General features: G+C 42.8%; 3 protein-coding genes across 3 annotated transcripts in view; 1 reads left to right on the top strand and 2 right to left on the bottom strand.

Moving 5' to 3' along the window:
- LOC143701746 (uncharacterized) overlaps positions 1-1,413 on the top strand; it is a 134,618-nt gene extending 133,205 nt beyond the window's left edge. The window contains exon 2 of the mRNA XM_077195313.1: positions 311-1,413. Within this exon, the coding sequence (XP_077051428.1) occupies positions 354-1,139 (786 nt within the window). The 5' untranslated portion in view covers positions 311-353 and the 3' untranslated portion in view covers positions 1,140-1,413. The remainder of the gene's footprint in view (positions 1-310) is intronic.
- Positions 1,414-6,574: 5,161 nt separating this feature from the next.
- On the bottom strand, positions 6,575-7,741 carry LOC143701925 (free fatty acid receptor 3). The gene has a single exon (XM_077195614.1). It carries the CDS (start codon positions 7,675-7,677, stop codon positions 6,691-6,693), a length of 987 nt encoding a protein of 328 aa, XP_077051729.1. The 5' UTR covers positions 7,678-7,741; the 3' UTR covers positions 6,575-6,690.
- A 16,324-nt stretch (positions 7,742-24,065) lies between these two features.
- Positions 24,066-25,047, bottom strand: LOC143701482 (free fatty acid receptor 3). The gene has a single exon (XM_077194814.1). The coding sequence runs from the start codon at positions 25,045-25,047 to the stop codon at positions 24,106-24,108; it is 942 nt and encodes a 313-aa protein (XP_077050929.1). The 3' UTR covers positions 24,066-24,105.
- Positions 25,048-25,650: the final 603 nt, after the last annotated feature.

The following is a 25,650-nucleotide window of genomic DNA, read 5'->3' on the forward strand; positions in this document are numbered from 1 at the left end:
ATACACAACATATATTCTCTTAATAGATATTGACTAAATATGTTATTTATGGTCATTGCTTGTCAAGATTATTCTTGTGTTGTATTTATTAGGGTACTACACAACCTAACTAATGTTTGTACATTTTAGTGACAACAGTCAGACTGAGGACTACGAAGAGCCTGAGATAAGCCCATGTTTGGAGGAAAGTGGGAACAATGTAAGTTAGACCTGTTGTGCAATTATACATTTAAATATCAATATCAATACTGTTGATATACAAACTCATGTTTTATTTTTAAATTTTCTAGCAGTCTAATCGCGAGCGGAGTGAAAGCAAGCCACAAGTCGTTCTGTCATTCGAGCAAGAGGTTATGAATGATAAGAAGTTTCTGAACGATACCCTTGATACATTTGATCAAAAATCAGATAATCAAAACTCCACTGCAAAAATAACTGACCAAATACTTGAAGTGCATACGTCCTGGGAAGGGTGTGCGGTTCCGAAAATTTATCGCATTGCTGACAGGAGCCCCGAAGTCATAAACTTAAACAACAACAACGGCACGCCCATCAGAATAAAAATTTTTTTCCACTATGCCAAAATAATAATTTTTCTACTTGAATTTTGGCATAAAAAGCATGATATCATCTTATCAGTTGGTATATTCACAATTCGGTTGAAAGCAAGCGATCTGTACTGTTGTCCAGTCCAAAATTATGAGAAAGATGACAGAAATCTTAATTATGCAACAATGAAAACATCAAAACAGTTCAATAAAAAGTATTCTGAGACACTTTGGAACTACATGGTGGGGAACCATGACAAAGTTAAATCTTATGTACAGTCCCCTCAAGATGCAACTGCAATATGTGCAATTTTGTTCTCAGAAGTGATTAGGTATCCTGACATGTTTTTCCACAACATCTTAATGATGGTGCATTATAAATCATGGAATGAGTTTTGTGACTATCATCCCATGGTAACAGGAGGATCATGGAAAAATCAGGGAAAGAAAGTCAAATGTCCAAGGTCGAAAAAGTCAAAGGTTTCAGAGGTTGAAAAAAGAAAACATAAAAACATTTTGTCTTGTGCTGAGAAGATATTAAGGGATCAGGGAAAAAGAGACACTCTGTTCCAAGTTACCTCCACAGTTTGAAGAAGCACCTTGAAGAACACACTCATGCTGATTGCTAAATGTGCATATAAGCCAAAGATAATGTCAAAATGTAAATATGAATTTGGGGGCTCTTTTTGGGAAAGGCTTTTAGGGTACGGGAGCTGAACACGCAGCAACCCTCACCCAAATAGAGCCCCCCAATTTATAATTTTCATAATGTTTATTTATTTTATTTATATATTTTATAATTGTATATTAAACATGTTTTATAATTGAATGTATTTATTGTTTCTTTAATAAAATTATTTATTTATCTTGTTATTGTCATTTTGTGACTGCTCATTAAAATGTACTAACCCTTTGATGTACAACATGGGTCTAAAGTGACCCGACTGAGTTTTTATTTTCTAAATCTTTACAAGAAATTAATTTAATCATTCAGTATTCCAGGTAGTCTTCAATTAACTTGTTTTTGATCATCACAAATCCTTATTTTTATTTTTCCTGTTATGATGGTGCAAGGAGATGAACCCAAATGCAGACAGTGTACAATGAACACAAGGTTTATTGTAACAAAAACAGGAAAACAAAACCCACGAGGGGGCAAAACAGACAAGGGAGAGACTAAACTTAGACTAAGACTTGACTGATTACTTGACGAAAAACAAACAGTAGAACTTTCTCTAGACCATAGACTCAAAAGGATACTCACAAGGAATGATACAGGTAAGGTAACACACAGGTAATAATCACAATGAACCGACAAAAGACAGCAAACACAAGGGGATGATATAGGGAGACACTAATGACAAGAACATGTGTAGCTGACTAGACAATAATGACAAGACGAGGATAACAAGGGGGCGGGGTATGTAACGAGACAACACAAGCACATGGCCCAAACAAAAGGCCATGTGCTTGCACACAAAACATGGGTCTGTCATGATCCAGCCTCAAGACTAGTGGAAATCAAGGACAAGAAGGCCGGATCATGACAGAACCCCCCACTTAAGGAGCAGCTTCCAGACGCTCCTCAAGAGGACATCAGACGCGAGACAAGACTGACTGTGACATTGACACAAACCAACAAAACATGACAAAGAACAGTAGTGGCAAACACGAAAACAGAACAACAGGGTTGGGATGACAAATCAGAAATAATAAACACGGAAGGGGTGGCGGAGGAAACACAGAGTTCATGGGGGATAGTCCAGGGTGGATAGTTGGGCTGGGAGTCTTGGATTTACGGGAAGTGGACGAGGCATCCGGGTGGGTTTGGGTGGTGTAGTGTGGGAAGTAGGTGAAACAGTCCGGGATTGAACCATGACAGGGGAGACCGGGGAAACATTCAGAGGTTGGGTGACAGTGGGAACTGCTTCTGCCGGCAGCGGGGCGAAGACAAGGGGTGTGGCAGATGGCTGTGGAGCGGGAACAGGAAATGAGCTCTCAGAATCAGACCCGGAATCAACGCTTCCCCAAGCGGAATCGACACTCCTCATCTCTGATTCTGTAGTGGCGTTGAAAGTAGATGACTCGGGATCAGCGCTCTCTGCGGCTCGCTTGGGATCAGCGCTCTCGGCGGCTGGCGTGGGTGCTGCGCTCTCGGCGGCTGGCGTGGGTGCTGCGCTCTCGGTGGCTGGTGTGGGAGCTGGGGACGAGACAGGACAGACAGGGACTTCAAGGATCTTGACAAGACGGGACAAGTACTCTGACAGGGTTCTTGCAGCAATGACGACCGGCATGTCTTGATTGGCAGAAACTGAGCGCAAAACAGCCTCAGCAGCTGAATCGGCCGCTTCCCTCTCTGCAGCACTCACGACTGCAAGCTCGGGAACAGCCCTTACTGCTGCAGACTCTGGAGCCGGGCCCTCAGCAGCCGATTCAGGAACAGTACCTTCGGTTGCAACAGGCTCTGAGACAGCGCTTTCATTTCAGCAGGCTCAGGGACAGCGCCATCCGTTGTAGTCTCTGGGACAGCGCTTGCAGACACAGGGGATGACAAAGGACAAGAGACTCCCCACCTCCTCCTCTTCTTTCTAGGTCGCGGAGCAGAAGCCTCTGCCAGGTTCGCAGCCGGTTGGGGACGTTCAACAGAATCCGTTCCAGGTAGCGAAAGAGCAGCCTCCGATGAAAGACGTCTTCCCCGTTTACCGCAGAGACTAATGGGGGCGATGATGCCTCAGGAGTCGAAGCGGCGTGAGCCTGGTCCCCAGGGGTGACCACAGCTAATACACGAGTCTCCGGGATCACGGGCAGCTTGGCAGATGATGAGCTCGTGGGAGCCTATGACTCTCCCCGAGATAAGCAATCCACCATATCAGTTTGCCCCTCTTCGAGTCAGCAATGGTCCTGTGCCATCAATCTATAAGGTCATCTGGGTTATGCTTGACATAGGGGGACATTCTGTCTGCTGGGTTTGACTTTGGTCAGTTCATTCTGTTATGATGGTGCAAGGAGATGAACCCAAATGCAGACAGTGTACAATGAACACAAGGTTTATTGGAACAAAAACAGGAAAACAAAACCCTCGAGGGGGCAAAACAAACAAGACTAGGAGAGACTAAACTTAGACTAAGATTTGACGAAAAACAAACAGTAGAACTTTCTCTAGACAATACACTCGACAGGATACTCACAAGGAATGATACAGGTAAGGTATCACGCAGGTAAGAATCACACTCATCATAGGGAGACACTAATGACAAGAACATGTGAAGCTGACTAGACAATAATGACAAGACGAGGATAGCAAGGGGGCGGGGTATGTAACAAAACAACACAAGCACATGGCCCAAAAAAAAGGCCATGTGCTTGCACACAAAACATGGGTCTGTCATGATCCAGCCTCAAGATTAGGGGAAATCAAGGACAAGAAGGCCGGATCATGACATTTCCTTTCTTACTTTTTGAATAAAAATTGTTTTTGTATCGCAACCCTTCTAATGCACAACATGGGTCTAAATAAAAAGACCCGTATTCATTTCCTATGTTATTTCAGTCATGGCTGAGTGTTTCTTTGCTGAATCTATAAAATATATCTATTTTATCATTTGTTATTCCAGCTATTCATTAAATATCTTGTTTTTGATTTCCACAAATCATTATGTTTATGTTTCCTTTCTTACTTTATAAACAAACACAGTTTCTGTATTTCTACATCAATTTTACATACACAGGTCTAAAATGACCCGTATTCATTTTCTATGTTATTTCAGTCATGGCTGGGTGTTTCTTTGCTGAATCTTTAAAAATACATGTATTTTATCATTTGTTATTCCAGAATTTCATTAAATACTTATATTAATGTTTCCTTTCTTACTTTATAAACAAACACAGTGTTTGTATTTCTAAATCAATTTTACAGACATGGGTCAAAAATGACCCATATAGAAACCTTTGATATTTGCACATTTTTGCAAGTAGGAACATATTTACTGCATAAATACTATTACTATAGTATTACATACTATTCACCTGCCAGACATTTCACAACTCAACACAGTTGCTTTTGTGTATTTGATGCAAGTCTTATTTTATTTTAACCACACAAAATATTTTATATTTTGTAAAAGATAACTAGACATAATATTTGAATATTAGGCTATGGTTACCTTGACCATGAAATCCTAGTAAGAAATTACTTGTGAGAAAGAGAAACATATCCAATACTATTAGCTAGCTAGCTGTTGACATATTCTATTCTAGCTAGCTAATGGTAGCTACACTAAAAAAAGATGGGTTTTTAAAGGGGAACTCAGCAACTCTAGCAATTTCTTCGCTGATTTTCACTTTTGTTGTCACATGTTTTCTCAAAGAGCTCCCCCTACAGCTGTGGGGCGTATATTTCACAACAATGTCGTAAAAAAACTCGCTTGCGGCCCTTCCTCACCCCTTCTACCGCTGCTCATGTGCATTTGTTATTATCGGATACACATTGAGGACGGCGTGTGTTTATGTCGAATTGCCGTAAAGCAGTTTGTGTTTCTCGCTCGTTCTCGCTTCTCACGAGACTTCCTATTTCCAACTTACCGGGACATTAGTCCCCATGTTGCAAGGTTGGTTTTCCGCCTAGGAACGTTGGGGGGAGCGGGGAAAGTCACCATTTTCACCAGAACAGGTTATTAAACCAAATGATTTCTAAACGGTTTTATTAAGTTGAAATAGTTTCTGAATGCCCCTTTAAAGCTCATTTACATGTAATAGGCCTAAAAGTTCTGTTAAGAACCTTATTGTCTTGAATAAGCCTTCATATGCTGAAATGGTTCTATGTATTAAGAGTTTAGGGTCCTTTTTTCCCGCCTTTTTGATTTTAAAATCTGTAACTGTCAAACCCACCTGAAATAACATAGCAAATGAATACAGGTCATTTTAGACCTGTGTATGTAAAATTGATGTAGAAATACAAAAACTGTTTGTTTATAAAGTAAGAAAGGAAATATAAACAATGATTTGTGGAAATCAAAAACAAAGATATTTAATGAATACCTGGAATAACAAATGATAAAATACACATATTTTAAAGATTCAGCAAAGAAACACTCAGCCATGACTGAAATAACATAGTAAATGAATACGGGTCTTTTTAGACCTATGTTGTGCATTAGAAGGGGTTTGGATAGCTTGTGCATCAAAGGGTTAAACGGGAGGGGTGATCATTTGAAATGAAAAAATAATAAAAACATAACAGTAGGACTTCAATAACAGCAAGACAATAAAATTAAACGATCTGTATTATAAGACTTATTCATTAGACATTTGTTATCAGCAAATGTAAATATTGTGCCATCATTAAAGAGTCTAAAGGCTCAATATAATGAAGTCTCCATAGGTAAACATGGGTTATCGTCTCCTTCTTTAACGTCAGAACTAATGTCAGAACTTACCATGGAGAAAGTCAATTTATGGGGACTAATAATATAATGTGTTTTTTTTTTTTTTAATTTGATGTTGTATGCTAACACGTGAACACACAGCCCATGAATGCACATGCTTGCTTGTGGTAAGAAACTCACCTCAGGTATTTGACATGAAATACTTTTGGAAAGGAAACATACACTGTTGTAAATACAATCAAAATTCAGTTTTTGTATATCAAAATTTCACATTTACTTCAGAGTGTTACTTGGCAATTCTTTTTTACTGTATTTCTGAGTGAAAATTGTTCCTAGACCAATTTTTCCCAGTGTATCCTGAGGCGTGACTATTTTGTGAATTACTTTATAATTATAATGCTTGCAGCCTTTATGACCTCATATGAATTAAGACTAGATTGAATATTTGTACTTTTAAAAAGTAGATAGTCACACCCCAGAACCAAAATGAACTAACAAAGTCAAAATTGTGAATTCATATAAATTTTATTCTGATAATTTATGTTGGGGGAGTGGGGGATCATCACAGTTCTTCTCATAAATAAATCCATTTTCAAACTGAGTTTAATCCAAATAACCATTCAAAATTGATAAACTAAATTCACATTCGAGATTCAATTGAGATTTAATTTACCTCTCATAAAGTACACTTCACAGTACATGCATACAACACTTTCTATAGTCTTAAAAGAAATAAAATACTCTCCGTGTCTCATTGCTCACCCCAGGTCAAAAGGGGGGTTTGTCTCCTTGTAGGCCTCAGTTTTGGAAGGGCCAGAAGGACAGCATCTTCTGCATGTCACAATGTGCAGTTTCTCTTTTAGACCATTAACGCATGCTCGTATGGCACTGCGAACGGCAGCCGAGGAAAAATAAAAGATGATTGGGTCCAAACATGCGTTTAGGGTACTGGAGATCAAAGCCAAGTGACGCCACCCCTCGCTATTGTCGTGGATGAAACCAACCACATGTGAGACGTTATAGGGGCTGAAAGAAATGGTGAAAACCAACAGCGTCCCAACCGCAAGCCCAATGGCCCTGAGTCTACGACGTCTTCCGAGTTGGGGCAGCTTGGAGAGAATTCGAATGAAGTTTATGTAGCAGAAGCAGCAGATGAGGAGGGGTATACAGAAAAGCATGAGAAAAAGCTCCAGACGAACAGGAAGTAGAATGTTCAGCTGCTCTTTGGTGAAATTATCGTAGCAAATTCTGAAGTGGGGATTGGGCTGTAGCTTGCTGTTGCTTGAGTTGTCACTCGAGTGTATGTATGGCACGATGTACACGATGCTGAGGTTGAGAGATCCTAGAAGCCAGAGGAAGCAGCTTGCAATCACAGCGTTGCGCGGCCGGCGGCCTAAAGCGTATCGGATCGGAAACGCTACGCCTAGATAGCGTTCTATGCTAATCGCAGTCAGAAATAATGTGCTGGTGTAGATGGTGGAAAAGAAAAGGAAACTGCTAATAGAGCACAGGTAATAGGGAAGGCTCCAGTTTAAGTTGTCAGTGGCCTCCTTCATCTTGAAAGGCAGGACTGCGAGGAAGATGAGGTCAGATATTGTCAGGTTTAGCAGGAGAATGTCAATAGGGGTGGGTTTGCGGTAAACTTTTCGACAGAAGGTAAAGAATGCTAGGATGTTGGCAGGAAGGCCGATCAAGAAGGTGAGGATGTAGAATAACAAGAGAGTGTGGTAGATCAACTTGGCCATTGGTCTGTACCTCACAGATGGTCAACAGGTGGTAGAAACTCTGCGCAGAGAACAGAATAGCAGAAGTCAAAATGGTGATAACAGACCAATTGAAAAATAAACACACAAATTTGCTTTTGTTATTATCAGTGGTTAATAATGATCAAAATGGGTTTAATAAAGCACTTTAAATAAAAAATAATGTTGAAATGAATTCTAACTTTACTTACATTTTGAAATTAATTTAAATTATTAAAGGATTAGTTCAATTCAAAATGAAAATTCTGTCATCATTTACTCACCCTCAAGTTGTTCCTGTATGAATTTATTTCTTCTGCTGAACACAAAAGATGATATTTTTGAAGAATGTCGGTAACCAAACAGTTGATGGAGCCTATTTTTTCCTATACTATGGAAGTCAATGGAGTCCATTAACTGTCTGGTTATCGACATTCTTCAAAACATCATCCTTTGTGTTCAGCAGATGAAAGAAATTCACAGGGTTGGAACAACTTGAGGGTGAGTAAAAGACAGATTTTTCATTTTGAAGTGAGCTAGTGAACAAATCCAGTCAACTGAACTGTAAAAATCCCTGGTGACAGTGACAATTCATACTGCATGGTACTATATGGTATAATGGGTTTATAACAGATATTTCTTCAGTTATGGGCATGTCTGGCTCTGTTGACTTAAAAACACCTACTCTCGCTAATTTAATTGGTTTGTTTTATAGTATACATACACTTTCTCCGAAAGTCATGAAATTTCACACATCAGTGTCATTTCCACTCACTTTAAAATGATGCATTGTGTTTAATAGTATTCTGCGATGCGAATGACAGTAGTGGGAATTACATTTTTCTAATAAAATGATTGAATCCTGGCAACAGGTTATTTTCATAGCATTTTTGTATCGCAATTATACCATAATTTTCACTTATCATTTGACGAAATCATAGCTTAATAGTAAATGCTGCACAATAATAATGCATTTACTTTGTTTTCTTCACATTCCATGTTGCTAATGCTCTTCACATGGCATCCTTGGCAACAAGTCTACTAACTTTATTAGGACAAAATTGTACTGTGGTGTGGAAATTACGCCACAACTGTGGGACAGTCATAATTTCTGAAATATTTATATAAATAATTTTCATACAATAAAAATCTAAATTGTTTACATTTAGTTTTAAACAAGCATTATTGATTTTCATATTTTAAAATTTAAAGTCTGGCTTAGGGGCAAGTAATAATACATAAACATAAAACACACTTAAAAAGTAGCAACAATTATAATTAATTTATAAAAGCACTGGAAAAGTATCCAATTTTAGTTTGCAGTTTTAATGTTATCTTCATCTGACAAAGTTTGAATTTATTAGTTTTAAAAAGAATAAAAAATCTTTGTAACATTCCTGAAGTGCCTGCAGTTGAGGAAATATTCTCTGTTCAGGAAGTATAATGAACAAAAAACACTCACCTTTACAATGTAGGGAAGTTAGGATCCTCAGCATTTTGTCTCATGAGTTTCACAAAGTGTCTGCAAGCTCCCTTCACCTCTGTCCTAGACATTCTGAATGTATAATTAGACTACGTAATGTGTGCAACGTCTCAAAAGAATGGAAATTTAATCAATTCGGAGCATTATCTGAAACACTGAAGCTCATCAAACAATGTCTCTTGGCAACCCCCCTGGGAACAGTCAGTGAGAACAACGGAAGTTGTCATAACTGGCCCATATGGGGTATATGAGGCACCCCAAGAACATATGGAACATACTGGCTATAAGCAAGTGTTTGTTTTCTCTCTCTCTCTGTGTGTTTTGTGTGTGTGTGTGTGTGTGTGTGTGTGTGTGTGTGTGTGTGTGTGTGTGTGTGTGTGTGTGTGTGTGTGTGTGTGTGTGTGTGTGTGTGTGTGTGTGTATGCGTGTGTATGCGTGTGTGTGTGTGTGTGTGTGTGTGTGTGTGTGTGTGTGTGTGTGTGTGTGTGTGTGTGTGTGTGTGTGAGTGTGTGTGTGTGTGTGTGTGCGTGGAAAGTTTGTATTAATGTAAAAGGATTCAGCTGCTAGGCCATTACATATTGAGTTGATTTGTGAATCATTAAAATTTGATTCCTGCAACAACATTTAGTCTCTCTAGAAATAAAGGTAGGGTAGGCTATTTCAGAGAGGGTAGCAATATAAGCTAGTTTTGAAAGCATGAGATCCCACCCTCCTTTCAGAGCGTCTCCAAAGACACGCCTCATCCAAATCACACAAATGCACACAGTAAAGTGGCATGAGACAAGAGACAGTGTTAAATTACCTCATTTCTCAAAGCACATAACATAATAATGAACGTAAACAACTTACAGAGCTCTGACTTGCACCACCTTACTGCTGCAGATTCATTTCGGCGTTGATAATGTTGACATATAAACCCAAAGATCTTACAGAGTCCAAATGCAATGATTGGATGAACTTTTTTGGTCCTAAGACTTCCACAGAAGATATTTTTTTAAATATTTAGACCACTTCTATCATTGATTGCTATCAGGAAGTGAAGAGAATTTCAATAAGTATAACAAAAAGTGTTTATAAAATAAATTGCCTACTATACCTTTAAAATGTGAAAATTGACTGACAGGCAAATCATTTAAAATAGGCTATATATGTTAGACCTTTTCCTTGTTTTTGTCTGTAATATGTGCATATGGTGAGTCCTTTTCAGCAAGACCAAAAAAGCCAAAGGGTAAGACAAAATTTCACAACTGTAGTGTCTCAGCTCAAATGGGGGGAACGTATAATCAATAATTAATAATTCCCAATTAATAACTGATCATACGTGTTATGAGTTATTACCTACTATTTTAAATAGCCCAAAAGGGAATATATAGTCCATCTGTATCTACATATGTATAGACAATTAACCACAACGAAGTATAATCAATTATGAAGACATATAATATACAGATAGGCTATATCAATTTTTAGAATATCCTTTAAGCAAATTAACTGCGCCTCGCCATCTGTTCGTCCACCGAACCTACTGGCGATTCTCTGATCAACTTCGCGAAAAGGATTATTCTGATCACAATCATGAAAACTATCGTTCTGTTTATGAAGAATAACTTCCTGATAATATTACTAATTAAAGTATTTATCAATATCAAGCCTGTAGCATAAGATCACACATTTAAGTCGTTAAGTCTTCACCCAGGAATTCTTTCCTGTCGTAAAGGGGTTCAGTTGATAAACATCTATTTGAAGCTTGCTCATCGCTGGTTTTATGGGTGTTCGTGCACGCCACAAAAGTGTCAATAGACAATTTGGACCCATTAGATGGAGACTTTTTGGCGCTCACTAGTTGAGTTATAGGCAAAACTCAAAGGGTTAAAAGGTTTTTGGCATGTTGGAATGAGTGAGCCATCCTGACATTGTCCATACACTACACAACTTAATTTGTAACTAAAGTATATATAAAGACAAACAAAGCAGCAAGTGGTGCTATTTATAAAATGAATATAGTAGGTTCATTATGTGGCTAATTAAAAGTTAATTTTACAACTTTCACAAAAGAGCCTGTTTCCTGTATCTCAGGGTTACTCATTCTTGGAGAGTTAACTTCCCGCAGAGTTTAGTTCCACACCTGGCTGTAATTAAAAGTAAACCGGTTAGTGACCCTATCCCCCCCTATACTCTTAAATAGGGTACTATTTGAGGCGACAGCCATTTGTAGTGGTGTCCGAAACCATAGTGGACATTATCGAGTGCCCTCTTTCAATCCCACAATGCACTGCAACAACAAGCAGAGTAATCAAACGAAGTAATCTCAATGTCTAGAGAATACCCATAATCCACTGTGAGGGTCGTGCCGAATGAATTCCTGCATCTGAAGAGAAAATAGCACCCGCAGCTGAATCATCCATCCATTTTCCAAATAACCGCTGGTCCAATATGGCTATAGCGTTAATATCATACAGGTATGAATTCCTTTTTAATTAATTTTTTTTTAATTAATTTTCCTTGTTTTTAGAGCAGGTTCAAAACACCTCGACAAAAACACTGCAATCACCAGACCAATCGTGTAGTGATTATTTTCACCAACAGATGGTGCTGCAAAGTACACTGAATACTATGGAGTATCATCGCTGCTTCAGCCATAAAGAACTGAACCTGGGAACAGAGCAGTATCGTCTCGGTTACGTATGTAACCCTAAAGGAGGGAAAGGAGGACGTAGTCGACGTCGACTGAATGGGGATCACGCCAGGGAGCCTATCATCTTCGAGTACTACTGAATGAGCCAATGTAATTGGCGTGCGTGATTCGCATCACACACTCCGCCACTGCGGCGCGGGTATAAACAAGGAAGTGGGTGCACGCACTAGTTGCTTTTTCGCTGAGGAGCCGAGCGTAAACCGCAGTCAGCGGTGGTCCAGCGGTAGTGGCAAGGGGACTAGGTCCTCCGTTCCATCCTTCATACGCAACCAGGACGTTCCCTTTCAGTCGATAACATTGGACGTAGTCGACGTCGACTGAATGGGGATAACCTTTGAAAACACCACTAAAGCTGCCACCTTCCAGTGCCTAGACAAAAGCCTCCTGATGCCCCCGCAATTTTAAGGCGGGGAAGGACAGGGCTTTGGCCAGGGAAGTCATTGCTGTTCCTACAGGACCACTGGGAAAGCGTTCCATGTACATTGGAAGGAAGGGATGCTGCGGAAGCCAAATCATACCCGAAGGGAGGTAATGTGGAGAATACACATATGAACTTGGCGGGTGACCAGGCAGTATGACATATGGAATGTCACTGGGGTGGCTCCAGCCTAAGATGGGGGAGACTCACCGGACAGTGACGGCAAAGAGACTCTGCCGAGGAAAGACACAGGCTTGCTGTAGGCAGCTGTATAGTGGAAGAATACACATATGGGATCACCGTAGGGACCGCAACATATGGACCCAGGCTAACACAGGTTCCACACTCTGGTAATTGGTAGGCCTAACACCAGACGTTCTGCACGTCCGACATCAGAGCGGTGTGGAGGAACTCAACAGGGTTCGGATTCAGGGAACTCAAATGGAGTAGAAAGGCGCACGTATCCAGTCCATAGAAGGGGAATGGCGCTGCAAGCCGACACTTGAACTGCGCTCACGGCTTCATGAGAAGGGAGCCCACGGGAAGCAGTGGTTCAATCAGTGGATTCCCTCTTGGCTCTCAACGAAGGCGGTCGCATTTTCTCTCCCTCTCCCTCCCCTCGCCTCTCCTGCTTTGCTTCTCTCGTCACGTCTACTGTCTTGTACTTTGAGAGACCCTCGCTACACTGCTCTCCAAACCAAGAAATTATGGATTTGATCAACTGGTCTCTCAACGCAATTGACACCATCTTCTCGACGAGAAGCTTGGGTTCGGGGGAACCTGACTGCCCTGCCGGGACGTTCGCAGCTGGCTACACGATGGACGCGTGGGAGAGGTGGCGGGTCGTGTGTCTGGCGGCTCTTTCCGTGGAGGACGTTGAAGATATCTACCTATTCGGCACCATGATAACAGGTCTTCTGCTGATTGGATTAGGCATTGCCCTGGTTTACCGAGGAACTAAGGAGACGGTGACAGCTGTCAAAAGCCCCGCAAGGCTGCCCGTGATGATTGAAGCGGTGGGCAGAGCTGTCTGCACTCAGACTGGGTCTATGAACCACAATATGGATAACATCATGGAGAAGCTCACAGCTTTGCAAAGGCAAATGGATCGTTTCAGAGACCAAAACGGACCAGGAGAATAGCCTGCATAAATTGAATGCGGCTACTCGCCCGAAGACCAAACAATCCCAATCTTATCTGTTTCGGCACCCCCCTACCAGCACTGGCCTTGGCCAAGGCCGCTGTTGGAACAACAACTCTCCCGGAAGAGCACTGCAGTGAGCCGCTCTTGCATTCCTTCCCCGACTCCCCAGACACCTGCTGATTGTTGACTCTGCCTGGGACATGATCAAGGTTGTCTCCATGGCAACTTGCTGTGTATCGCTATGACAATCCTGCGGACTGAGGCTCCTAGATTATGGTGCTGGCTTAGCGACTCTCTCCAGGCCTACACACACATGAACTTACACATACACAGATATGCACCTAACCCACACCCCATCCCACGCCTTCGCCGCTTCGTACCCCCAGTCTGACAGGCGGGTCTGTGACCAGCGCCATAATGGCTGCAGGACCGGATGCTGCTTGCCTGGGCTGGACTACCTCCATCCCCCACTCCCCACCATGTTGCAATGTCTTGTTTGTAGAGTGTACTGTTTATGTGCTAATGTTGCTGAGGTGTTTTTTCCTGTTCCCAGACTGTTCTCCTTACAGGAGCATAGTCTGGGGGTCGCCTTTTTTTTCTCCTCACCTCTCCTCATGTCATGCTGTTTTTTTGTTTTTCTCAAGTTGGCGCTGAATATAGCAGCCTCGGTAACACCTTATTACCAAAGCAAATTCCTTGTATGTGCACAACACTACTTGGCAATAAAAATTCTTGATTCTTGATCTAGGTGTCGCCCAGCCCTCAACTATAAATCTGTCAGCAAATGACTCTGTCAACGCCTAGGCGGAGCAGACACTCATTATAAAGGAGCTCAACACCTAAGTGGACATGAGCATCTCGGATCTTTTACCATATTTAGTGGGCCAACTTTGCTTGGAAACAGGCTGAATTCCTAACAGACAAGAGCTGGTCTGAGGTCTAAGGCTTGCATTCTGTACACGTCTAAATGCTATGAAGCGGATGGACAGAGAAAGCCAGGGCTGGGTATGCCTCATCCGGGGCAGCGCTTGCAGGCTCACCACCTACTACTATTACGGGAGAGGTAGGAACCTTGGGCACAATCCAGGCCGGGGTCTCAGCTCATGAGAGTTAGCCGGCCTGAACTCCAGGCACAATTCGTTGACCGGAAAAAGCAAGTCCCTACCCTCTAGTAGAGACCATGGGAGCAGGAGAATTGGATTTAAAGGAATCTTTAACTCATTGCCTGCTGTGGCTCAGGGGCGGTCTTTGCAGTGCAGTTGCACCAGAGATAAGGCCCAAGAGGATAAAGAGGGACGCAAGGATTTACATTACCTCGCTCCCTCAGGAACCTGACGATCAGGATGTGCTTCCCACGCTTCTGCATCATGATGTGCGTCAAGAATAAAGAGGCAGCATTATTTTGAGGGTGGAGGAAACAGCCTACTCCAACCCATCTTGCAGGAAAGAGAGCACTGAAATGATCGAAAGCTTTCAGGATCTCCTCACGTAGAGAAGACTCACTCAACGACTAGGTTCCACTTCTAATGCGTGTAGGGTCTCAGCTCAGGTGAGGGGAATGTATAATCAATAATTAATAATTCATAATCAATAACTGATCATACGGGTTACGAGTTATCACCTACAAAAAGGGAATATATATAGTCCATGTATCTGTATCTATATATAGATAATTAACCACAACGAATTATAATCAATTATGAATACATATAATATACAGATGGGCTATATAAATTTTAAGAATATCCTTTACACAGAATTAACTGCACCTCGCCTGATCTGTTCGTCCACCGAACTTTCTCTGATTCTCTGATCAATTTCGCGAAAAGGATTATTCTGATCACTATCAGGAAAAGTTATTCTTCTGGTTATGAAGAATAACTTTCTGATAATATCACCAACTAAAGTAACAATATCAAGCTTGTAGAAGCTTGTGCCGACAACAAGCGGTGGAACAGGCTGACAGACATCAAGCTTAAGATCGCACATTTAAGAGGCTTTGTCCGATGATCAAGCGAAAGAGACAATTAAGAGCATAATGGGGTTTAATAAATAAAGCTATAGCACAAATTACATTTAACAACGAATATATACAGAATAACGAATAACGGTAGTAAAGAAGGGAGAAAGAGAGCAGAGCACAGAAATAGCAAACTTCACAAATAGTTAACCCTTGAGAGCCAGCACGAAATTAAAGCAGGGATAAACAGCTCTAAACACATTTAGATTTCGATGGAAATAAATAGGCTACTCGCATTATAGACCTGTGTGTAGCTGAAACAAGGCTGCGTGGGTGTGTGGTCCTCGTGCATCCTGGAGCTGGAAGCGTTCTGGAGCTCGTTCCACTCGCGGGAAATTCAAAACTACTTGAAAGTATGTTTTCTTGAAAGCTATAAGGAAGAGTTCGTTTCCCTTGTAGGACCGGACTTCTACTAAACACGAAAAAGCAAGCGAGAGTGAAAATAAAAGACTGAGATAAACGCAAAACGAAAAGTAAAGTGAGAGAACAAGAAGACAAGACAAAAAGCAAAGTACCAAGAAGACAAGACTGCTCCAGCGTCAACATCCTTTAAGGAAGACGGTCCAAACCTCTTTCGGAGTGACCTGACCAATGACATTTAACAATCTTTGGCGGGAGAAGATCTCTTTGTCTCTTCTGACACCCTAGCTTGCATGGTTTATGAGGCCATCCTCAGTTTGGTCATTTCACTTCCAAGATGGTAAAACATAGTAAAATACATTTTAACGTAACCTCTTATATATATTTAGCTAACGCAAACCGAGAGGTTCAATTCGGTACCAAGAAATGTATGTTTTGCATATATGAAGGTGGGTATATACTCTTAAAGTTTGATATGAGCACTTAGAATTTAGCTACACAATTATAAAATCATAACTAGGCTTGGTACAAAAGCAGAAACACAAAGGCATACATGACTATATTTTACCCTTTTCAGAATTGCCCATTTCTGGCTTCAAATGTAAATAATGTTTATGTGTGTGTGTGTGTCTCTGTGTGTGTGTGTGTGTGTGTCTGTGTGTGTGTGTGTGTGTGTGTGTGTGTGTGTGTGTGTGTGTGTGTGTGTGTGTGTGTGTGTGTGTGTGTGTGTGTGTGTGTGTGTGTGTGTGTGTGTGTGTGTGTGTGTGTGGTTGCATATTCACCCCAGAATTCTTTTTCGCCGGGAAGAGGAGTGTTGGGGGCGATAGGAATTTGTTTGAAGCTCACGCATTCTGGTTTATTGATGTTTGTGTAAACACTCTCATGCCATAAAGGTGTAGATGGGCAATTTGGACCCAGACCCTTTGGCGCGATACTTGTGAGTTACCGGGCATCGGTCAGGGGTTAAAAGGTTTTTGGCATGTTGGAATGAGTGAGTCATCATGACACTATCCATACGCTACATGCGTAAGCACACCATCTCTTTCAGGGGATGCTAACAGAACTGATGGTAACCATCACATATTCCTGTGATAGCCACCTAAGGCGCCCGGAATCCCTGAAAAAGTGTTCAGGGGAAGTCAGGAAGGCTGTCGATGGGAACCAGGTCTGGTTGGGCCAATAAGGGGCAAATATGAAGACCTTCTCTGTCCTGACTTGGCACCGTAGGTGCAAGCGACGGGCGCAAAAAGACAGGAGCACTGCTCAACACAACATGTGAAGATCACCGAGCTTCAGGAGCATTTCTGCTCAGCACTTGAGTGTGATAAGTTCACTGAACTTCAGGAGCATCTCTGTTCAACACTTGCGTGTGACAAATTCACTGAGTTACAGGAGCATTTCTGCTCAACACTTGAGTGCGAAGAACTTCACTGAGCTACAGGAGCATTTCTGCTCAACACTGAGTGTGTAAGGATTCACTGAGCTTCAGGAGCACTGCTGCTCAACACCTGAGTGCGATGAATTTAATAAACTACAAGAGCATTGCTGCTCAACACCTGATTGCGATGAACTTCACTGATTTTCAGGAGCATTTCTGCTCAGCATGAAGTGATGAATTCACTGACTTGAGCAGGCGCCAGGCGACCATGAGTCGCAGTCGCTTTTAGGAGGCTCACTGGGGAAACGCATTTCTGCTGGCCGCCCGGCAGCTGAGAGCCAGGGTCTGTCCAAGGGTTGTTCGCTCAGACAGAAACAACTCGCAGGGAGACGAAACCGGAGAGGCAACTGAGCGGCCCCGGAGTGGTCATGACCCAGCAGGACCCCAGGGGATGGAGTCTCCACTGACCCTGGCTGTAACTGTCATGAGGCTCGTCGGCGGCATGAGTGAGTACAGCGGGAAAAGTGGAACAAAGCGTCCTCAGAAGCTTCTGACTCCAAGGAGGAGGTGACGGGTGAGTCGTGACATGCGAGGGAAGCTTATGCAACGGTCGCAATGTCTAACAACTCAAGGCACGAATGCCCGTGTAGTCGAGGGTCGCTCAGGCCCCCGTTAAAACAAGCCCCTTGTACATGGCCCCTCAGTTGCTGAGGGTTTGGCAGCAGACTGGGATGACTGTAGTCACACAGGGTGAGCTGCTCTGCCACGGTCACCTCGGGACTCGATCGTGAAGCTAGCGCTGAAGCGGTCTCCATATGGAGGAAGCCAAGTGGCTGCATCTACCATATGCCCCAGGAGCCTCTGAAAGTTCTTTCAGTGAGACCCTTTCTTACTTCTATAAGCACCAGCTGAACACACTCTCACTGGAGAGATGTGTTGGACCGAGTCCACCTCCAAAACTAAAAAAGAGATACTCAACCCGTGGGCGAGATTACTCTCTCCCAGTTGACCTGATGACCCAACGGGCTCTGGAGCACTCGAAGGGAAGGACTCTGTACTGATACTTCAACCCTCATGCGCAACACACAGGATGGCCTGTGGCATTGAAGGTAGAGATCTGAAGCACATGTCATTCAGGTCCGAGCTGCAGACCAATCTTGGGCTAAGATGGCCACGACCCACCACCTAGTAGCATGAAGAACGAGTTTGCAACTGGCCTTCATACCGGCTGGAGGAGCGGCTATATCAAATCCTTCGCCAGCAGGATAAGATAAGCACGCACAAGTCAGGAGCACTGCTCAACACTAGGTGTGATGAATATCACTGGATTTTCAGGAGCACGTCTGCCCAACACCTCAACACCAGACTTAAACGGGATAGCCGAGCCTGAGGTGGGGCACCAAAGTGGAGAGTGTGGTGCTAGTGTGCTGTGCTTACCTGTCTCCACTAGCGGCAGGGGGCGCGTGAGAAGGCGGATGACCGGGTCCTCGAATGCACCAAGCTGCCTGCTGGCGACCAGGGGGGGGCTGAGGGGTGTAAGGATATACAGGGTGACACCCGCCAGACTGGCCCTCTTGGGACCCAGGTACAGATGAAGTTGCTCTACCGCTTTTTTTTTGTGGGGGGGGGGGGGGCAGCGGCGGAACAGACACACACACAAAGACTCCACCGGCCCTCAGCCGGGGGGAGGGAGTGATCATGCCAACTCCAAGAGCATCCTCATCCATCCCTGGACGGCCCGCTCCGGAATGCTTTCACTGTCGCTTGCCACCTGGCTTGGCAGCACTTGGAGTGGGCTGGGCATCCCTACTGCAGCCAGCTCCTGGGTGGAGGCTGCTGCGGAGGCCCAGCGGGAGCGGCGGCCGGGGAACGCCCTCGGCGACGAGTAAGCGGAGGAACTGCCACCGGCGGAGTTGGTGGAGGCAGCAGCTGCCCGCCGGGGCAGGATGTGCCAGGTGACCTCCGTCTGAGCATGAGCGGCAGAGAATTGTTGGATGCAGTTCTCCGCCGCGTCACCGACCAGCCCAACCTGGGAAATTGGGGAGACCTGGAACTGAATCTTGTCCGCATCCGCCATATCAACCAGGCTGAGCCAACGATGGTGCTCCTGGACCAGTAAGGTGGACATCGACAGGCTGATCGCGCACGCCACGACACTCGTGCCCCGGAGGGCGACGTCGGATGCATTGCGGTGCTCACCTATGAACGCACGGTCTGGGCTACCCTCGTGCATGTCCATGGTTGCCCTGGCCTGACAGACCTGAAGCAACGCCATGGCATGCAAGAGGAAGCGACTTGCCCACAGGCTTTGCAAGCTCTGGTCGTCGGAACGGACGAAAACTCACAGGCCTCACAGGTGCACCTGTGTCGACAGACCGCTCCATTGGAGGGATAGGCACGCATCCCTTCACTGCTCCTCCATCAAGGGTAGTGAGGGGGAAAAGCTATTCAGGCAGTTTCTGGCAGAGAAAGGTGCCGTCCACAACCTGGTTAGCTCTACATGCATTTCGGCAAAGAAAGGCACTGGGGTGGTGAGCTGAGAACCAGCACGGCCTGCCCCGAGATACCAAACCTCCAACCGAGACTGAACGGGACGCGGTGGAGGTTCCACTCGAGCCCGGCAGCCTCGGCGGCCCGTTTCAGCATAGCTGACATTTCTTTATCTGACTCAGGCAATGTTACACTCCCAGAGGGAGATAACACAGCCGAGTCGTCATTTCCAGAGGCCAGCTCACCCTCCGATGTTATCCTCTGGGGGAACCCCCATTGAAACAGCTGATCGTTCAATTAGAGAGGGACCAGCATGCTCAACAGGAATTCCATCGGCTGCGGTGTGATGGAGGAGTGAGGAGCCCACAGGAAATGGTTACCGGGCGAGACAACCATCACTATCCTCCGATCACCCATCCAACATGGCACCTGGGAGTGGGGCATGGTAATGGGGACTCGCGCTTCACGGATGAAAGCAAGTCTCGATCTCAACACCGCGACAGTCATATTCCTGCAATGAGAACATGAGCCATACACAAAATCTGCCTCAGCATGCCGAATATATTAATATATATATACATATAAATATATAGCTAAAACATGTGATGCAACAATTGTGACCGTCAGAGAGGAAAATGGAATGACCGCATCCAGAAACGCACAGGTGGAATGACATCTTGAAAAAGACGCAAACGCACCCGTGTTGCTCTTTCAGGAAATAGGACCCATCACCAGTGCCGGAGCACACAGGGGGATGACCGCTGCAACACTGAACAGTGAACTGAAACAGTGAAGCACTCACTTTTCCGCCCTCTAACCAGCCATTAACACATACAAACCCTTAGAAATTTGTTGCTGTTAAAACAGCAGTTGAGAGCTCAAAGCTTGTGATCACTGCTGCACTCGCGCTGTAGAACACCAGCACTGGGAGAGTCTTCCTGAAGAACACCAACACACCCGCTCTTTGTAAACAACAGCACTCTTCAGCACGGCTCCGAAGCGAAAGGCAACTAGTGCGTGCATCCTCTTCCATATTACCCTCGCCACGGGGGCGGAGTGTGTGATGCGAATCACGCACGCCAATTACATTGGCTCGTTCAATAGTACTCGAAGATGATAGGCTCCCTGGCGTGATCCCTATTCAGTCGACGTCGACTACGTCCGGCGTTATCGACTGAAAGGGAACCTTTGTTCCCTAAATAGGGAACGAGACACGCCGACAGTCATCGCTATGGGAACACCTTTGGTGTGACGAATGTCTGAAGCCTTCATACCATCACGCCAATTTCTTGGCCAGTGGCGCTTAGCACCGCCCCGAAAATATGTCACATATGCTTCATATCAGCGTGCTATGCGCCATTTCATCAGATTTCTAACACGAAAGAAGCACTTATTGAAAGGTATGGGAAAGGCCGGTGTCGCAGTGTCTCGGCAGATCTCGATCCACCACTGACTTGGCAGCAACACTCTTATGAGTTATGAATTAGACTCCTAAATGGTTGAGTATGAAATCTCAATGAGTTACTGTTGAACCCTGTGATTGAACTTATATCAGCCAATCGTACAGGTAATTAAAAAATTTGGGACACCCTGTAGCCGCAAAGGGGCCAGAGTCGCATCCATACACTTTGTAAAAGTTCAAGGAGGCAGAGCAAACCTTCTTGATGATGTGGAAATATGACCAACCAATCTCTGGTTCAGATTGAGACAAGATGGACTTCAACGTCAGCATCTTGAAATTGCTTATTCCAAGCGCAAGATTTGAGTAAGGTGAGTCCAATCGGATGCCAACCAGGATACTTCTTAGAAGTGACAGCATTCCTTGTTTAACGTCAAGATTTCCCAGAGAGTTCATCATTGTGAGAAAAATCCTGCCGAAACAGGTGGTCACCATAGTAACTGGACGGTGTAACCAAGTAACAGACTGATGCTCCCGCATGAGGCCCCGAGACACCCGAATGGCGGGAAAAACCTCTTAAACAGGGAACAGTCAAATCACTTGATCGGGCAAGCCAGCGCCAACTGCAGAAGTGGGAGCTTGGATGCCGACAACAAGCGGTGGAACAGGCTGACAGAGATGCAAATACACTTAGTGGTTGCCATAGGAAATTACTCTTAAGCACAACACATTCACGCAAAAGTTCCGGCTCAACATAGTAGCAGAGCTGACAAGAACAGTAATTAGTCTTGCAATCACTTTTTGTTAGCATGAAGCATCAAACATTTGTAGTTAAATGCAACCAGTCATGTGAAGCGAGTGTTGGTAGCATAAGCGCTCCATCAATCACATTAAAGGGTTAGTTCACCCAAAAATGAAAATTCTGTCAGTATTTACTCACCCTCATGTTGTTCCAACCCCGTAAGACCTTCGTTCATCTTCGGAACACGAATTAAGATATTTTTGATGAAATCTGAGAGCTGGATCACTCCTCCATAGGCTTCTTGAGGGATTGAACTTGCAGGCCCCGAAAAGTTATTACAGACATCGTTAAAATAATCCAAGTGACTACAGTGGCTAGTCAACAACAATCTTAAGTTTATCAAACGACGGGAATACTTTTTGTGTGCAAAAAAACAAAAATAATGACTTTATTTCAACTATTCATGTCCTTCTCTGTAGGCCTCGAGTCAGTTCACTAGTGTAAAAGCGTAGAGCTTCTGTTGTTGTACGTCACACGCATCACCCACATGACCAACGTCAGCCAATAGTGAGCCTACGTGTGACGTAGCTCTACGCTATTCCACTAAGTTAACTGACTAGAGGCCAACAGAGAAGTTTTTGTTTGTTTTTGCGCACAAAAAGTATTCTCGACGCTTGATAAACTTAAGATTGAGCCACTGTAGTCACTTGGACTATTTTAACGATGTCTTTAATAACTTTTCGAGGCCGGCAAGTTTCAATCCTTTTGAAGCCTATGGAGGAGTATGGAGGAGTGATCCAGCTCTCAGATTTCATAAAAAATATCTTAATTTGTGTTCCGAAGATGAACGAAGGTCTTACGGGGTTGGAACAACATGAGGGTGAGTAAATACTGACAGAATTTTCATTTTTGGGTGAACTATCCCTTTAAGTGAGACTGACCATGGTGAAAGATAGCTGAGCCAGTTATCTTAACCTGATCACCAGTATCATGCAGAGAGAGACTTACGATAACAAGTTTATCTTTTAGAATGAAAGAGCTTAGGTTTTTTCAATGAAAATATCTTTAAAAGTATAGTTCAGCCTGAAATGAAAATGATGTTATACACTTGAATGCTATGTAGTTTCACACAAAATGAATGAAATTGGAGGTGTTTGTTCCTCTTTATAAAGAGTTTACTTCCAACACACCTGCCTGGAAGTTTTCATTGATCCTAATAACCTTGATTAGCTGCCCTATGTGTGTTTAATTAGGGCAGCCATTTATAGATTTTAGAAAAATAAATTAAATAAACAAAATTTAACAATACTAATAGTCGTAGTTAGAATATTTTGTGTTCAGCAACTTTTTTTTTAAATTGAATCATTGTTTTTAGTATATTAACATTATTGAATATAACACTGTTATACAAAGAGATTGCTGTAAATTTTACAGTAACTGGCAGCTGGATTAACTAACATTGCTTCACCATTAACTGAGGGTGCAAGAGTGATACTAAAGCAACATCATTTTGTAACGTTAATTCAATGCAATTAGGTTGACACATCAACTGAGTCAACATTGTTTCATTGATTACATGCTATCTGGGTAATGCTTTAACATTAAGAAATGATGGCGATATTATGATATATGTTGACTGAATAAATGGTCCACTGGCTGAGATCAAGCTATATTGTATTTTATTATTTTATCTAACAGATATATCACAGCCACTTTTTAGTTATTATTAAAAACCTGCACCACTCTGAGATTTAAATTATATTTTGACCTCTGAACATGAAAATGTCCCTGGTTTACATTTCAGAAATGTGGTCCCCTTAAATTAAAAAATAATAACAATAAAAGAGGTCAAATAAAAAAAAGTTAATACAAAACCAGAAGCTTTTAATATATATATAAAACAAAATTTATATAAAACATTTTTTCATTAAAGCTTCTTGAACTTCTATCACCCTCTTTTTCTACCACCCTGCATATTGCTGTTACCACGGTATTTTTACCTGTCAAGCAGCAGAAAAGCAAGCGCAACATCTGTTCTCAAGCTTTACCGGTGTTCACTCTCATCATAGTTATTATTTGAACCTATGAATGAGTTCAAATTTCAATGTTTATTTGTGAAATCTGTTCAACATCTCTTCAGACATCCCTCGGTCGTGTCTCTTCAGAAAATTTGGACTAAACCGTTGAATTCATATGGATTAGCTTTACGATCTCTTTACGAGCCTTTTGAATTGTCAAAGTGGTAGTTGCGTAGCTGTCAATAGAGGGACAGAAATGTCTCAGATTCTATCAAAAAATATCTTCATTTGATGTTTTGGGTGAACTGACCCTTTAAATAGGCATAAAACCGAGAAAAAAACCTTAGCACTACTTTGATTGCACTTCTCATCTCTCTAGAGATACAGAAATATATAATCGGATCATAACTTGCATTTAAAGTGCTCAGGATTAAAGCTGTCGTGCTCCACTTTGGAATTTCTTTTTTGATGAAGCCCACTAAATGTGATATATTGTAGGGTGCAAAACTGCTGGCAAACACAAGGAGAGTCCCCAGAGCCATTCCAACTGCGCGGAGTCTACGTTGTCGCTTGATGAGTGGAAGCTTTAACAAAATACGAATGAAATTGATGTAACAGGAGCAGCAGGTCAGGAGGGGTAGAAAGAAAAACACCACTGCTATGCTCAGCAGCACTGGAAGCAGTTCTGTGAGCTGTTTCGCTGTGAAGTTACTGTAACATCTCTGAGGTTCTATCACCAGAGTTTGCTGATTTGTGGTGTTGTCCGCTACACCATAATCCATGTATGCTGTCTTGTAAACAAATATAGCAGTTGCTGCAACAAGCACCCAGATGGCAACACATATAGGTATTGTATAAATGATTCTCTTCGGACTTCTATACTTAACTGGAAATGCTATACACACATAGCGCTCAGCACTTATTGCTGTCAAGAAAAGGCTGCTGGAATAGACGGGAAGTAAGTATACAAACAGATCAGAGTGGCACATAAAAAAGGGCATGTTCCAAATCATGTTATCTGCGGCCTCTTTCATCTTGATGGGGAGGAAGGTGAGGAAGATGAGGTCAGAAATAGCAAGATTAAGCATGAATATGTCAATGGGGATGGGTTTACTGTGAATCTTGCGAATGCATGAGCAGAACGCCAGCACACTATTAGGAAACCCAATCAGGAATGTGATTATATAAATAGCAAGAAACACTGTCGGAGATGGATCTTCTGACATTGTTGTCGGCTTGTTGTGATGTTCTTTACTTTAGAAAACAGCCCTGTAGGTTCTTCTAAAGACACCACCTGTAACATATACAGTACATAGACTTATTATGAAAATATGAAAATGCATCTTATTATTTAGATGTATTCTTTAAGCTTTTCAATATTATTAAAACTATTGAAAGATACTAAAAAAGTATCAGCTGTTTTGTGATTTAATTTGTGACTTACCAAGATATATTTCTCTGTTATCAGTCTTGATGAAATCAAAGGGCTCCTTTGATATGCAGTTCCGTGACACTCAAGCCACCTGAACAGCATGGATATACCGCACACTGTATATGATTTGCATTCATCATGTTATGAAAATGCATTTATAATTGAGCCACTGTTTCTCTCTTTTTTTTTTTCACTGCACGTCCATACCCTCAGGGCTTTACTCATTAGCCTAGCTAATGCTAATAAAATTACACAGCATCAAACTTGTTTATGTTCCATGATCTATGATCAGCAAAAGAGCAAATAAAGTCTGGAGGCTGAAATAAAGTGATTTTTTTGTTGTTATTATTATTCACACTCATGTTGTTGCAAACCTGTATTCTTTTTGCACATTTTC

The sequence above is a fragment of the Siphateles boraxobius genome, unplaced genomic scaffold, assembly GCF_051911475.1.
Source record: "Siphateles boraxobius isolate OS27281-9 unplaced genomic scaffold, OSU_SipBor_1 33, whole genome shotgun sequence".
NCBI classification, from domain to species: Eukaryota; Metazoa; Chordata; class Actinopteri; order Cypriniformes; family Leuciscidae; genus Siphateles; species Siphateles boraxobius.